The sequence below is a fragment of the Oryzias melastigma genome, linkage group LG9 (assembly GCF_002922805.2).
Source record: "Oryzias melastigma strain HK-1 linkage group LG9, ASM292280v2, whole genome shotgun sequence".
Lineage (NCBI taxonomy): Eukaryota > Metazoa > Chordata > Actinopteri > Beloniformes > Adrianichthyidae > Oryzias > Oryzias melastigma.
In genome coordinates, this window is record NC_050520.1 from 16,610,381 (window position 1) to 16,624,552 (window position 14,172).

General features: G+C 35.4%; 2 protein-coding genes across 10 annotated transcripts in view; one reads left to right on the forward strand and one right to left on the reverse strand.

Moving 5' to 3' along the window:
• atp11a (ATPase phospholipid transporting 11A) overlaps nt 1-5,941 on the reverse strand; it is a 56,394-nt gene extending 50,453 nt beyond the window's left edge. For 4 of the 8 annotated variants that reach the window (XM_024294431.2, XM_024294430.2, XM_024294433.2 and 1 more), the window contains exon 1: nt 5,455-5,939. In XM_024294431.2, the coding sequence (XP_024150199.1) occupies nt 5,455-5,508 (54 nt within the window). In that variant the 5' untranslated portion in view covers nt 5,509-5,939. Of the gene's footprint in view, nt 1-5,454 lie in introns of all 8 variants that reach the window. The other 4 variants (XM_024294432.2, XM_024294435.2, XM_036213518.1 and 1 more) reach the window with 3 other exon arrangements.
• A 3,059-nt stretch (nt 5,942-9,000) lies between these two features.
• tubgcp3 (tubulin, gamma complex associated protein 3) overlaps nt 9,001-14,172 on the forward strand; it is a 30,914-nt gene continuing 25,742 nt past the window's right edge. For both annotated transcript variants that reach the window (XM_024294455.2, XM_036213519.1), the window contains exons 1-3: nt 9,001-9,510; nt 11,337-11,444; nt 12,280-12,347. In XM_024294455.2, the coding sequence (XP_024150223.1) occupies nt 9,435-9,510; nt 11,337-11,444; nt 12,280-12,347 (252 nt within the window). In that variant the 5' untranslated portion in view covers nt 9,001-9,434. The remainder of the gene's footprint in view (nt 9,511-11,336; nt 11,445-12,279; nt 12,348-14,172) is intronic.

Below are 14,172 nucleotides of genomic sequence, written 5' to 3' on the forward strand. Positions count from 1 at the left end.
ATTTTAATAGTCGATTAGTCGTTGATTAGTCGACTAATCGTGGCAGTTCTATGACTTGGATGATCACAGCCGCCACACTCAGACACCTGCCAGGTGTAAACTGATATTTGCCTCGTTCTCATGAGGCTGAAGCCCCTCTGGAGTTCCTTCAGCGACACCGGGTCTCCCTAAAGCTCACACGGAGCTGCCCCGCTGCAAGTGACTCCTACATCGGCGGGACATCAACCAGCTGGTGAATTATTAACGACGACGCAGGGCCGAGGAATTCATGCTGCCCTCTGCCTCAACCGGTAGTTTACCAGAGTTCAGACACAAGCGTTTCACAGCTGCAGCTAAAAGCTAACAATGTGCACAGGTGAAGGGGAAAGGAGCAGGTAGAAAACAGCAGGTGGAGCATAAGCAGCAGCTCTGAGAGGATCGCTGTAAAGTGGATTAAACCAACAGCAGTAACCCGTTAATCCGGCGAGCCAGGCCAGAGAAGCAGACGGAGAGGACCGGCACTCCCTGCGGGAATGCAGGCGGACGACTTTTACATCAACAGGAACTTTTTCCAACAGCGAGAAACAAAACAAAGGATTGTTTTATCATGTGACAAACACTATAGCACTTCTGAAGACACTGCTACTACAGAAAAACTGATGCTTCAGATTAAAACCCAAAGATGAGCTGGGATTAAGGGATTGTAAACTCCCATCTCAGGAAGAATTCTCTGAAACTATTGGACCCCAACAGCTCTATAGCTTTGTTAAAACCGCGTAAACACATGCACGTTTTGGGCTTCTGCATTCAAAATGTTCACTCCAGTTTCTACGACTGCTTTTGCACCAAGCCTTTCATATAAATGGCATATATGAGGGCACAAAGCTCTTTACAGTCACAGACCCATTCACACACTGGTGGAAGCTCCGCTGCTGAACACTGGCGCCAACCATCCATCTGAAGCAATTCGGGGTTAGGTGTCTTGCCCAAGGACACGTCGACACATGGGCGGGCAAGACAGGAATCAAACCCACAATCCTCCGATCAGAGGTAAGCCGCCCTACCGCTGCGCCACGGCTGCCGATACATCACAGTAGAGCTGTGAAAGAAAAAGTCTGAGCGAGATTTGTACTGCTTCAACATTTCCCATCAAGTGTCTTGATGCCTGGTTCACACCGCACACGGAGGCGGCGAGGAACGGAGATGGTTTCCATTCAGCGCCCGTGTTAACCTATGGTGTGGTTACCATCACACGCGGAACTTGTGTGGAAGCTGCGCAGAACAAAGGCCGCTATCGTGAGACACATATCAAGATATGTATCGTATCGTGAGACACGTATCGAGATATGTATCGTATTGTGATACACATATCAAGATATGTATCGTATTGTATCGTAAGACACATATCAAGATATGTATCGTATCGTGAGACACGTATCAAGATATGTATCATATCGTAAGACACGTATCAAGATATGTATCGTATCGTGAGACACATATCAAGATATGTATCGTATCGTCAGACACGTATCAAGATATGTATCGTATCGTAAGACACATATCAAGATATGTATCGTATCGTCAGACACATATCAAGATATGTATCGTATCGTGAGACACGTATCGAGATATGTATCGTATTGTGATACACATATCAAGATATGTATCGTATCGTGAGACACGTATCGAGATATGTATCATATTGTTTTGTGATACACATATCAAGATATGTAACGTATCGTATCTTGAGACACATATCATGATATGTATCGTATCGTATTGTGATACACATATCAAGATATGTAACGTATCGTATCATGATATGTATCGTATCGTATCATGAGACACGTATCAAGATACGTAACATATCGTATCATGAGACATGACATGTATCGTATTGCCAGACTCTTGCCATTACACAACCCCAATCATTATAGATCCAACCAATTGGTGTTTCTAACATGTTCTTGTACATTTTTCTGATGATAAAAGAAGACATGTAAAGACAGTTAAGGTTAGAATTGCATTTCTGAGTATTTCTTCACTTAAATTGTTGTGATTCAGGAACCAATGGAAAAAAACGCTGTTAGAAAAAGTTTATAGAAAAACAGTTCTGACATTTTGGTTGGGGGTGTAAGCTAGCAGGAGAGCGTGTGAACAAAGGGATGATGGGAAGCGGGGCCAACATCCCACCCAGATCTCTGAGGTGAATTTCTAATAAACTCCTGCTGCTCTGCAGTAACTATGTCCTAGAAAACAACAGTTTTCCTCTAAGACCACTGAGAATGCTTTGATAATAGATCAAAAGATGATCGGAGCAGGAATTATGTCAAGGACTGGCGTTCCTGCTGCCGGAGGGCAAAACATTGTGTTCAGCTTACAAGAGCCACAAAAACTGAAACTCAAAAGAGAACATTTCAGTCTGAGACAGCACTTAATAAATCCAACAGTTTTGTAATAACAGTTTCAAAACGTTATTATTGTTCCCACGAAAAACCTGGCAGCAATTCAAAACCACAAACTCCTCAAACTTCACCAAGCATCTTCAAACTGGGATTTTAACGCTTAAAGAGCAAATGAAAACGTTTCAAATTGACATTATTTTAGAAGTAAAAATGTCCTGATGCTGATTGAACCTCATTGTGAAAGACTTTCTCTCTACAACAGAACTGGTTCTCGACTTGTCGTCAAACTGAAAGCAGTCCTTATTGTGTCATCACGAGAAAGAATTCGAACAAGAAGAGGTCAAAGCATCTCCTTTGTCTTCTATTCCAGGTCAAGTTAATCCTGCTCTGAAATCTGGATTTCAAACCTTTTTTTACACATTCAAGCTAGTTTACCAGCTTTGAACTTGTTTCAACTCCTTTTGTCTCATGAAGAGCTCAGACCTACAAATAAGGAAATTATTACTAAAAGAAGTCAATCATTTTGGTCTAAACTCTTTTAAGACTCAAGAAAACTCAAAGTTCTCTTCTTCAATAACAAGGTTATATTATTGTCATTATTTTGAAAGCACAGATTTAGTTTTATGTTCTAACAACAGAATTTATGTACTTCGAATCTCGTTTTGTTCACATTTGTTTTCTAAAATAAGTAATTTTCACTTGTCATATTAGCTTTTTGTCCAAATAAACTGGAGTTAGGTTAATAAAAATACAAGCTATTTCATTAGAACTAGCAAAAAATACTGTATAACATTCAATTTGAAGAATTTTTAACAAATGGGTTTTTTAGCATATTTTTCACATGTTGAATGCTTGTGTGGAACTTTTTGTTTCTATATTTTGACATTTTATTACAAGATTTCATGTTAATAAAATTGTAATACTTTCTAGTGATTTTGTCCTTTGTTTAGTGCATCTTACCGTCCAAAACCGCTTCACTTTTCACTAAAAACACTAGCTGTGAATCCAAAGATATCGGATTGATCAGGATAAAAATGGCTCATGTAAAGCACCGGATCAGCTGTCCCGCTCATTCCACAGCTCTTTAGCACTTCAAACATCGCAGTACCAGAAATCTGTTCTCCACTTTCGATTCGTCCTCATCCCAAATCTCAGTTTTAGTTTGCTTCCACACGGGGATACTACCAAAAATATGACTCCAAAAGACAAAAACGAACCAAACTGTCCGGGTTTAGCGTGTAGTTACAACAGCTGTTCACACGGGGGCGCCATTCCTTCCGACATGTTTGAAGCAGGCATGTAGACCCGTCAGTCATGACAGGTGTGTCAATAACATCAAAGCATCTTTATTGATAAGCAAAATTCTGTTCATTTTGTTCAGGAAAACTTTTCAGAGCCTTTTTTTCATTCCCGACTAGCATAAATGTTTGGGATTTTTGCTCAGTCAGTCCGCCTTTTCCATTTGTCCACTTAGACCTCATCAGCTCCCCACATCCTCCTGGTGTCTGCAGGCCTCCGCCATCACGGCTTCACTCCTCCATCCATCTATTTAATCGGCCAATCGCACGGCGGCGAGGCTGAGCCGCACCGATCTGTTGATTACTCACAAAAACAAACGAGTGTGCAGGCTGGAGCACTTTCCATTGATCTGACTTCAGGAAGCAAACAACTGGATTACATAATTCATGTGACGGATCCATTACTGAGCCGGGAGATCAGCACAACGGTGACAATGAGCCGACGACAGCCGTTATCCTGCTGCTGTCCACAAACATCAGCGGCTTTAATATGTCTTCACGACTAAAAAGCAAACATTACTACAAGCTGGATCATGATCATTGAAAAAATAGAATTTATTTTGAATAGAATTGACAGAACTGGGAGCATTTTTTAGTAAAATATCTTGTTTTTAGTGTTTATTTGTGCATTGGATTGAATTATTTGATTTTAAATGCTCAAATCTGACTTTTAACATGAAAAAAGCATGTCATTTTATGCTCACGTTCCACTAAAAAGTCATAGAAAAACTGGATTTAATAGAACTTGTATTATAAATAGCATTCAATCAGGATCATTAAGCAGAAAAATGAATATATTGGCTCAATTTGGAGCATATTTTAAAGATAATATGTATTGATTTTGGTGTTTATTTATCCATTTTATACTATTTATTTCATTTTAAATGCTCAAATCTGACTTTTAACAAATTAAATGCTTGTTATTTTATTCAGCAACTTATAAGCCATAAAAAATGAATTTAATAGAACCTTTTTTTCTAAATAACATTTAGAAAAAAAATCATATATGGTTAATATTGACCTAATTAAGAACATTTTTTGAACAAAAAGTTGTTTTTATTTATACATGTCATACATTTCATTTTAAATGCCTTAACTTTGACTTTTAACAAAGAAATGTGTGTTTTTTTTTTTTTTTTAGAAAATTTGGCAACTTATAAACCATAAATAACAATAACATTTAGAAAAAAACTTCATAAATTGTTACATTTGACCTAATTAAGAAAATTTTTTTAAACAAAAATAGTTTATTTATGCATTTTATACAATAATTTTATTTAAAATGCTCCAGTCTTACTTTTAACCAAAGAATCTACGAGTTATATTATGGTCACATTTTAAATCATGACAATACCAGATTCAATAGAACCTTAATCATAAATAATAACAGTTAGAAAAACGTCATATATGGTTATATCGCCCTAATAAGATCATTTTTACACAAAAAAATCGTGTTTATTTTGCATTGTATTCAATTATTTCATTTTAAATGCCTCAAATCTGACTTTTAACAAAGAATGCTGTTATTTTATGGTCACGTGCCTCCTGAGAAACCGCCTAAAATGCGCTAAAGATGTTGAACATATAAAGATAAAGTTTTTGGAGGCATTTTGTGGAGAACTCGGATAAACATCTCCACTTCCCTCGCCCCACACAGACGCTCGCTTCTTCCACTCCCTCCTGAGGGAAACTTAATCCGGATGAGCGGCTCCTTCGCCCGTTTCTGGAGGCTGTGGGAGTTTCCGGTTCCCAGAAAAACTCTTCGGACTCACGTATCGGTTGATGCGGCTGATGAGGCTCCGCAGGGCGCTGAGGTCCATCCCCATCCCGCTGCTCTGCGCGGCTCCTGGCTGGAAGCTTCACTTTCTTTGGGGCTTCCTTCTGTCCATGTCCTCCTCCTCCTCCTCCTCTTCTTCTTCCTCTTCTTCTGAAGTTCTGACAGCTGGCGGACCGCTCTCACCTTCACCGTCCACGCGGCTGGAAACAGGCAGAAGCGCGCGCGGGACCGACCTGATGCCCGTCCCCTCCCAACTCCCACTAATCCACTTGTGTCGGGAGATTTTCTTTCATTTACGTCACGCGGGGCTCCAGGTGGTGGCGCTGGCGCGGCGGTGCGCATGCGCTCTGGAGTCCTCGATGACTGATTGGATTGTGTCTCTACAACAGAGGTAGTAGGTACGTCTGCATCGGGGTATTTACCGGGGAGGGGAGGGGACGGCCCCCCATCCCACCCACGCACCCCCCATCATGTAAGGGGCGTGGCCTAACCGTAAACATTCTGACGAATGCAAGTGTGCCTGAAAATAGGAGAAATAAAGGCTTAAAAAAGAGTTTTAGTTCTTGTCAATAAAGACAATAAAAAAAAACAGTTATGTTTTAGGAATAAATGTACAATATATGAAAAGCTAAAGTAGAAGAAAAGAAGAATAGAATAGAGTAGTATAGAATAGAATTTAGTAGAATAGAATAGAATAGAATAGAATAGAATAGAATAGAATAGAATTTAGTAGAATAGAATAGAATAGTATAGAATAGAATAGTATAGAATAGAGTAGTATAGAATAGAATAAAATAGTATAGAATAGAGTAGAATAGAATAGAATAGTATAGAATAGAATTTAGTAGAATAGAATAGAATAGTATAGAATAGAATAGTATAGAATAGAGTAGTATAGAATAGAATAAAATAGTATAGAATAGAGTAGAATAGAATAGAATAGTATAGAATAGAATTTAGTAGTATAGAATAGAATAGAATAGAATAGAATAGTATAGAATAGAGTAGTATAGAATAGAGTAGTATAGAATAGAATAGTATAGAATAGAGTAGTATAGAATAGAATAAAATAGTATAGAATAGAGTAGTATAGAATAGAATAGAGTAGTATAGAATAGAATAGAATAGTATAGAATAGAGTAGTATAGAATAGTATAGAATAGAATTTAGTAGAATAGAATAGAATAGTATAGAATAGAATAGTATAGAATAGAGTAGTATAGAATAGAATAGAATAGTATAAAATAGAGTAGTATAGTATAGAATAGAATAGAGTAGTACAAAATAGAATTTAGTAGAATAGAATATCATTTAATAGAATAAAATAAAATAGAATATAATTTAATGGAATGGAATATAATATAATAGAAACAGAATACAATAGAATAGAATTTAGTATAATGGAATAGAGTAGAATAGTATAAAAACAGTTATGTTTTATGAATAAATGTACAATATATAAAAAGCAAAAATAGAAGAAAAGAAGAATAGAATAGAATAGAATAGCATAGAATAGAATTTAGTAGAATAGAATAGAGTAGTATAGAATAGAATAAAAAAGAATATAATTTAACGGAATGGAATAGAATAGAATATAATAGAAATAGAATACAATAGAATAGAATTTAGTATAATAGAATAGAGTAGAATAGTATAGAATACAGTGGTATAGAATAGAATTTAGTAGAATAGAATAGCATTTAAGAGAATAGAATAAAATAGAATATAATTTAATGGAATAGAATAGAATAGAAATGGAATATAATAGAATATAAATATAATTTTAAAACACTTTACATTGATTTTTTTCGCAATAAATCTACAATACATGAAAAGCAAAAGAGAAAATGGAATAGAATTGAATTTACTAGAATGGAATAGAAATATAATTTTAAAACAACTTAAATAAAAATATTTGCATTAACAAAATATGAAAAGCAAAAGAGAAAAATAGAAATAAAATACAATTTTTAAACAATTTAAATTCGTGTTTTTGGAATGAATGTACAATAGGTGAAAAGTAGAATAGAATAGAATAGAATAGAAATATAATTTAAAAACAATTCAAATTAAAATTTTCACAATAAATCTCCAATATATGAAAAGAAAAAGAGAAAAATAGAATAGAATATAAATACTTTTTCAAAGTACGTTTTTTGTAGTAAATCTATCATACATGAAAAGCCAAAAAAAAAAAAAAAAACAGACAACAGAATAGAAAAGAAATAGAGTTTAAACTAACATTAGATTAAGTTTTTCACAACGAATCTAGAATACATAAAAAACAAAAGAAAAAGAATAGAATGTAATGTAAGGTAATGTTAACCAACATGATGTGTAATACAAATATTCTCTATTTACATCAATTATTATCACTTTATGTACTTTAATTCTTTTATGGGCGCTCCACGCTAAACTTAGATTTTCTCTTCAATCATTTCGTTTGGTGAAGTGGCTTAAATCTTCACATTTTTGTCAAAAATATATTTTAAAAAACAAGCAAATTAAGTACTTGCTTTAACAAATCTTGGTAATACTATACAAACTACTTTTCTCTCTTCCTTTGGGGTTCTAACAGTTCAAAAATGTTGACAAAAATTTCAAAAATGATCTTTAATTTAATGTTTTTCCCAAATTATTGTTAATTCTGCTGGATTTTGGATTAAGGGGCTTGATGTTCCTTTATGTGCTAAATTCAAGCAGTTATTCAGTTTGAACACAGCTATATCCTAAAATCTGTCTGGATTATGCCATGATTTGATTTTCTGGAAACTCTGCTACAGTGACTGTCATTGGAAATGGAAAAATATATGTTTTCACCTTAATTTTGTGTAAAACATGGTTCATTTCTACAAATAATGAAGACAATAAATTATCTGTACTTTGAAGATGCCTTTTCTTTTGTTATTTAAAATAATTTCAGACTACTTGTATTTTTTGTGATGTTCTTGGTGTAAAAATAATAAAATTGTGGGATCATTTTGAAATCTTTAGGAGATGATGCAGTGGTGGGAACTTAAAAACACGCCCTTGTTTCAAGAGGGAAGTATTTTTTATCGGCGTGTCCGACGCCTATGCTTTTCGGCGGGTAAATTGAACTGTGTCAACAAAGTTTTTCATAATGTATGTAACTGTTTCCTGTTAATCACTACAAAATAAAACGCATTGAGAACTTCTTGTCATCCTAACATTCTTATATCTGTTAGACAACCTAAACGCTTTAATTACATTTAAGTAAATTGTAAATAAAAAAAACTGTTTTAAAAGTTCTGTGTAGATTCTCATCAAATTAAAAGTTTGATTGAGTAGTCAAGGTAGTAATATATGTTTTCACTTATACGACTAATCTTAAAAAAGTAACGTAGTTATGTTTTTTTTAACTGTCTCATTATTTTCAATTTAGTCGTTAACATGCGCATCAAAAATTATACATTTAGAAGGATTATTTAAGAAATTAATTATTTGATATATTTTCTAAAATAAATGTGCAATATTTGTAGTTTTATTAAGCATATCTACATACTAAAGTCTATTTTCTTTTCTTCTTTTTTTGCACACATTGGAGGAAAGTCTTACTGCCACCAAGGAAGACAATTCATTTAAAATGTGTTTGATAATAATAAACAATAATTTTTACCTGTAATTATTATTTTTTTCTCCATATGTTTAAATGTATGATTTAACCAGAATCAAATTCAAATACACCCAACAAGTTAATCTGTTCAGACTTAGTTATTTACCCATTTTAAAGTTTTAATTGTAACTACTTAAATGTTTTTCTGTTTGTCTCGGACTATTTCATGCTCACTCCGGGCTTTTATTTTGAAGGAAGGCCGGAAACTCGCCACTACAGGTTCCGTCTTCCTCGCTGTCTTGACTCGTCGTCGCTAAATGGCGATGCTCGTTGTGGTGGGTTGTAGTTAGCATATTCTCCTGCACTGCATCGGTGAATTCATCTCGTCTGCGGTGAGAGCGATGGCGAGCCTGGACCAGAAATCCCCCAACGTCCTCTTGCAGAGCCTGTGCTGCAGAATCACGGGGAAAAGCGAAGGTACGGCCGCCGCAGCTAGCATAGCCGCTACTCGGCTCCTGCAGCGAACCCGCTTTGAGAAGCGACACTCTTGCAGGTTGAGGGCTAGATTGCTGTTTTACCTCGCTTCTTGTACGTTTCAGTGACTCTACAACAAATTTCAGCTTTATTTGATTTATTCGGCATATAAAAGTGAATCTGGACATCCTTAATTTCATAAATAATCGTTAATAAGTCTCCCGCCAGAGCGTTGCTGACGGAATTGGACTAAAACTAGGTTTTCTATCAATTACTGCCAATAATTCTTTAGGCTTCCTGTTGATTTGATAGCCGACATGTATTGTCGGCGTTTGGACGTGAACCGTTTCAAATGAATGTATGGTTCTTAGGCAGCCCGGCCCGGTCAGCGTGGATGTCAGGCTGCGGTGTTGATGCTGCAACATCCCGCCTGACAGCTGCTGCGTTCAGCCGCTAGCTGGTCAGCGTGTCAGCGGTCTGTACAGATCCACAGACCTCCAGCTGGAGGCCCTAGAGACGAGGAGAAGATCACACCTTTCTTTCTGATCAAAGCCTGCTAGCGTGTCATCTGTACTTAAAGACCCACTCCGATCATTACTATCGCGTGTTTGATGGAGGACATTTATCAAGAAATTTCAGCTTAAAATGTCGTTTCTGACTATTTCTGTTTTCAAATCGTTGTGACGTGAAAAATGCACTTGGATAAAGCTTGTAGATGTGACGTAGAAGCTACTACGGCAAGCCACGAGCTCCATTCTGATGTATCCAGTTGTTGACTTCTTTGTTCAGAATAAGCATTTATTCAACACTCTAAAACTACATTTTAAAACTTTAAAACCGGAACTTTTTAGCATCATTGTGAACTTAATATATATTATTACCTGCGATAATGCTAGTGGGAATGCCGTAAGCTAAAGATGCTAGTGCTGATAGCTCAAGATGCTGAAATCGATAGCAAAAAATGCTGAAGCTGATCGCCAGCTAAAATATTAGCTAAATGCCAAATCAGCCTAAAAATAAAAAAAAAACCGTAGCCAAAACGGGTAGCATGTAGCTTAAAAATATCTAAACTTCAAAATATTAAAAAAACTGCAAAAAGGCCTAAATTAGCTAAAACGGCTAGCGTGCAAATATTAGCCTAACTCAAAAAGCCTAAAAAACTAAGAAAAAGAAAAGCTTAAATTATGCAAAAAGCTAGCATGTAGCTCAAATATTAGCATAGCTTCAAAATAGCTTAAAAAAATCTTAGTAAATGCCAAAATAGTCCAAAAAGGTAGCAGAATACTAATTTTTAAAACTTTAAAACCATAACTTTTTAGCATAATTACGAATAATAAAAGGCAGTATTATTATTCCAGAATAAATCAACTCAAACCTTAAATAACTTTCAATATTTTACTCTCCATAAAAATATATTTTGTCAAAATTATACAAATTCGACAACATCGGGCCATTAAAAACAATAGAATAAAATGATCTGGAGGGCCGGATCCGGCCCCTGGGCCTTGACTTTGACACGTGGTGTAAACAGATGCATGATGGGAAGGGAGGTGGGCTTTTTCTGTGCGAATGGTCCCGCCCACAATTCATAGGTGAGTTTTTAATGAGCTTCTAGTGCACTACAGTTTTGGTTTTTTTATTATTATCTTGGTTAAAAATGACATAATCAGTGAAAAGTTAATCGGAGTGGGACTTTCAAGAGAAACATCTAAATTAAAAGCAGCAATGTAAAAAAAAAAAATACAGTTATTGGTGGCAAAAATGCTCAAATCTGAATTTCCTAATGTTGGTGTAAATGTGAACGTGCATTAATAAACATGTTTGTGCAGCTGAAGTGGCCCACCAGTTTCAGTATGCGGTCCGAGTCATTGGCAACAACTACGCTCCCACCTTTGAGCGCGACGAGTTCCTGGTGTCGGAGAAGATCAAGAAAGAACGTGAGTGACCTTTGACCTCAGGACGCTCTTCTTCTGCTGTAGCATCACGTCTGCACAGAGATGCTGGTAAACTCCACCACAACATTGAAAACCTTTATTGGCTCTCGGCAGCAAATATCCATCGACCTGCAGCAGCGTTAGCGGGAACACATTGATCTGAGCCTCCACACTCATCATCAAACTGAAATAGCACTTTCCAGGCTGGGGGGGGGGGCGTCTCCTGTGACTAATGGGATTTAAATAAGACCTCCAACCAAGGTTGACGTGCATCCCCTCTGTTCACTGCAGACGACAGAATTCATCCAGGTAGACTTTATTGATCCCAAACTGAATTATGATGGAGTTTGTTCCAGGAAGACCAGCAGCAGAGCCTCTTTAGCTCCATGTGTCGCTGCTTTTAGTTCTTAAACACTTGATACGCTTCATTTTTCAAATGTTTCTTTAAATAAAACACTTTTACTGTAAAGTTTCATATCCGTTATTGTTATTTTTATGAAAAAATATGCATAAATATTCCTTTTAAAGTCGTGTTTCATATGCTAACACTTAAATAATTCTATTTTTTAACAGGTATTCATGTTTTTTTTATTTAAAAGTAGTTTCCACATTTATTTTACATTCTTAGTGCATTTTTTTGTCATATATTTCACTTTTGATTGTGATATTTGTTTTTATTTTACGCCATACCAAAAAAAATCTTTCAATCTTTTTCATTACTTTTACCGACTATCACCTTAGTTTTATATGAAGTTAAGTCATTCTTCTGTGTGGATATTGATAATAAATCCTCAGTTTTTACGTCTGAGGCTCTGAAATGTTTGATGATCTTCTGCAGTGGTGAAACAGAGGAGGGAAGCAGACGCCGCGCTGTTCTCAGAGCTGCACAGGAAACTCCAGACTCAGGTGAGCGCTTTCTACCTGCAGAGACACTCTTCTGACTCCACCGTTTCCTCACAGAAATGATGCTAAACTCTGGGATTTGGGCAAATAAAATAAACCGACAAATGGATACAATCTGTTTTTATCAGATAAACTTTTATTTTGTCACCATACTTTAATTTTAAAGCCACTTATTTAAGTGTTTTGACTTTTTTAACTAAATTTGTCACTGGTAAGGACCGGGAGCCAGTGCAAAGATTTCAGAATTGGAGTTTTGTGCTCCTTCTTTCTGGTCCTGGTTAAAAGGTGTACCACCGAGTTTTGGACTAGCTACAGCCGATTGATAGTGCTTTTCTTAGCACCAGAAAGAAGAGCATCACAATAATCTATTCTAGATGTTATAAAAGCATGTATCAATATTTCAGCACTAAAATGGACTCACTCGAGTGATATTTCTAAGATGATAAAATGCCAGCTGAGTACCGTTCCAGTGATTCCTATCATATTGTCTGTTTAAAAGAATAGTGTATCGAATGCTGCACTCAAGTCCAGCAATACCAAAACTGATGGTTTTTAGTGTCAGTGTTGGACCTGAGATCATTTATAACCTTGACCAGTGTCATCTCTGTGGAGTGATGCGCTCTAAAACTAGACTGAATCATCTATAACATTATTCGTATTAATAAAGTCATTTAACTGAATAAAAAATAGTTTTTCTAAAATGTTATTTAAAAATGGCATGTTTGACACTGGTTTCTAATGGTCTAGATTTAAACATCTAAACCACTTTTTCATCAGGGTGGGTCTCACCATGGCAGTCTTTACTTAGGTTAGCCAAAATAGTTAGCATTTAGCTGAAAATATAGCCTTAAAAACAAACAAACAAACAAACAAAAAACCCATAAATTAGCCAAAACAACTATCATAGAGCTGAAATATTGGCTACACCACAAAACATCCTAAAAAAGAAAAAAAATATTCTGAATTAGCCAAATCAATTAGTGTTTAGCTGAAATAATAGCTAAACTTCAAAATAGATTAAAAAAAGGAAAAAATGCCTAACTTAGCAAAAACAGCTAACATAAAGCTGAAATATTTGCTAAACTCCAAAACATCCTAAAAAAACTTTAAAAAAGCCTAAATTAGCCAAAACAGTTAGGATTTAGCTGAAGTATTTGCCAAACTCCAAAAAATGCCTAAAAATGTCTAAATTAGCCAAAAAGCTCAAAACCTATATAGCTCAAAAAATAGCTACACTTCAAAATAGCCTAAAAAACACAAATTAGCCAAAGCAGCTAGCATGTAGCTGAAATATTAGCTAAACTCTCAAATTTCCTAAAAAAGTCTAAATTTGTCAAATCAATTAGCATGTAGCTGAAAAATTAGCTAAACCCTAAACTAGCCTAAAACATTTAAAATTAACCAAAAAAGCTAACATATAGCTCAAAAAATAGCTAAATTTCAAAATAGCCTAAAAAAGCACACACATTAGCCAAAACAGCTAGCATGTAGCTGAAATATTAGCTAAACCCCCAAACAGCCTAAAAACAAAAAACGAGCCTAAATTAGCCAAATCCATGAGTCTGTAGCTGAAATATTAGCTTAACTCTAAAATAGATTAAAAAAACAGAAAAATGCCCAAATTAGCCAAAACAACTAGCATGTAGCTGAAAAATGAGCTCAACTCCCAAATAATTAAAACATCTTAGTAAATGCCAAAATAGTCCAAAAAGCTACCAGAATAACCATTTTTAAAACTTTAAAACTGTAACTTTTTAACATAATTATGAATAATAAAAATTCAGGAATATTATTCTAGAATAAATCAACTTAAACCTTAAATAACTTT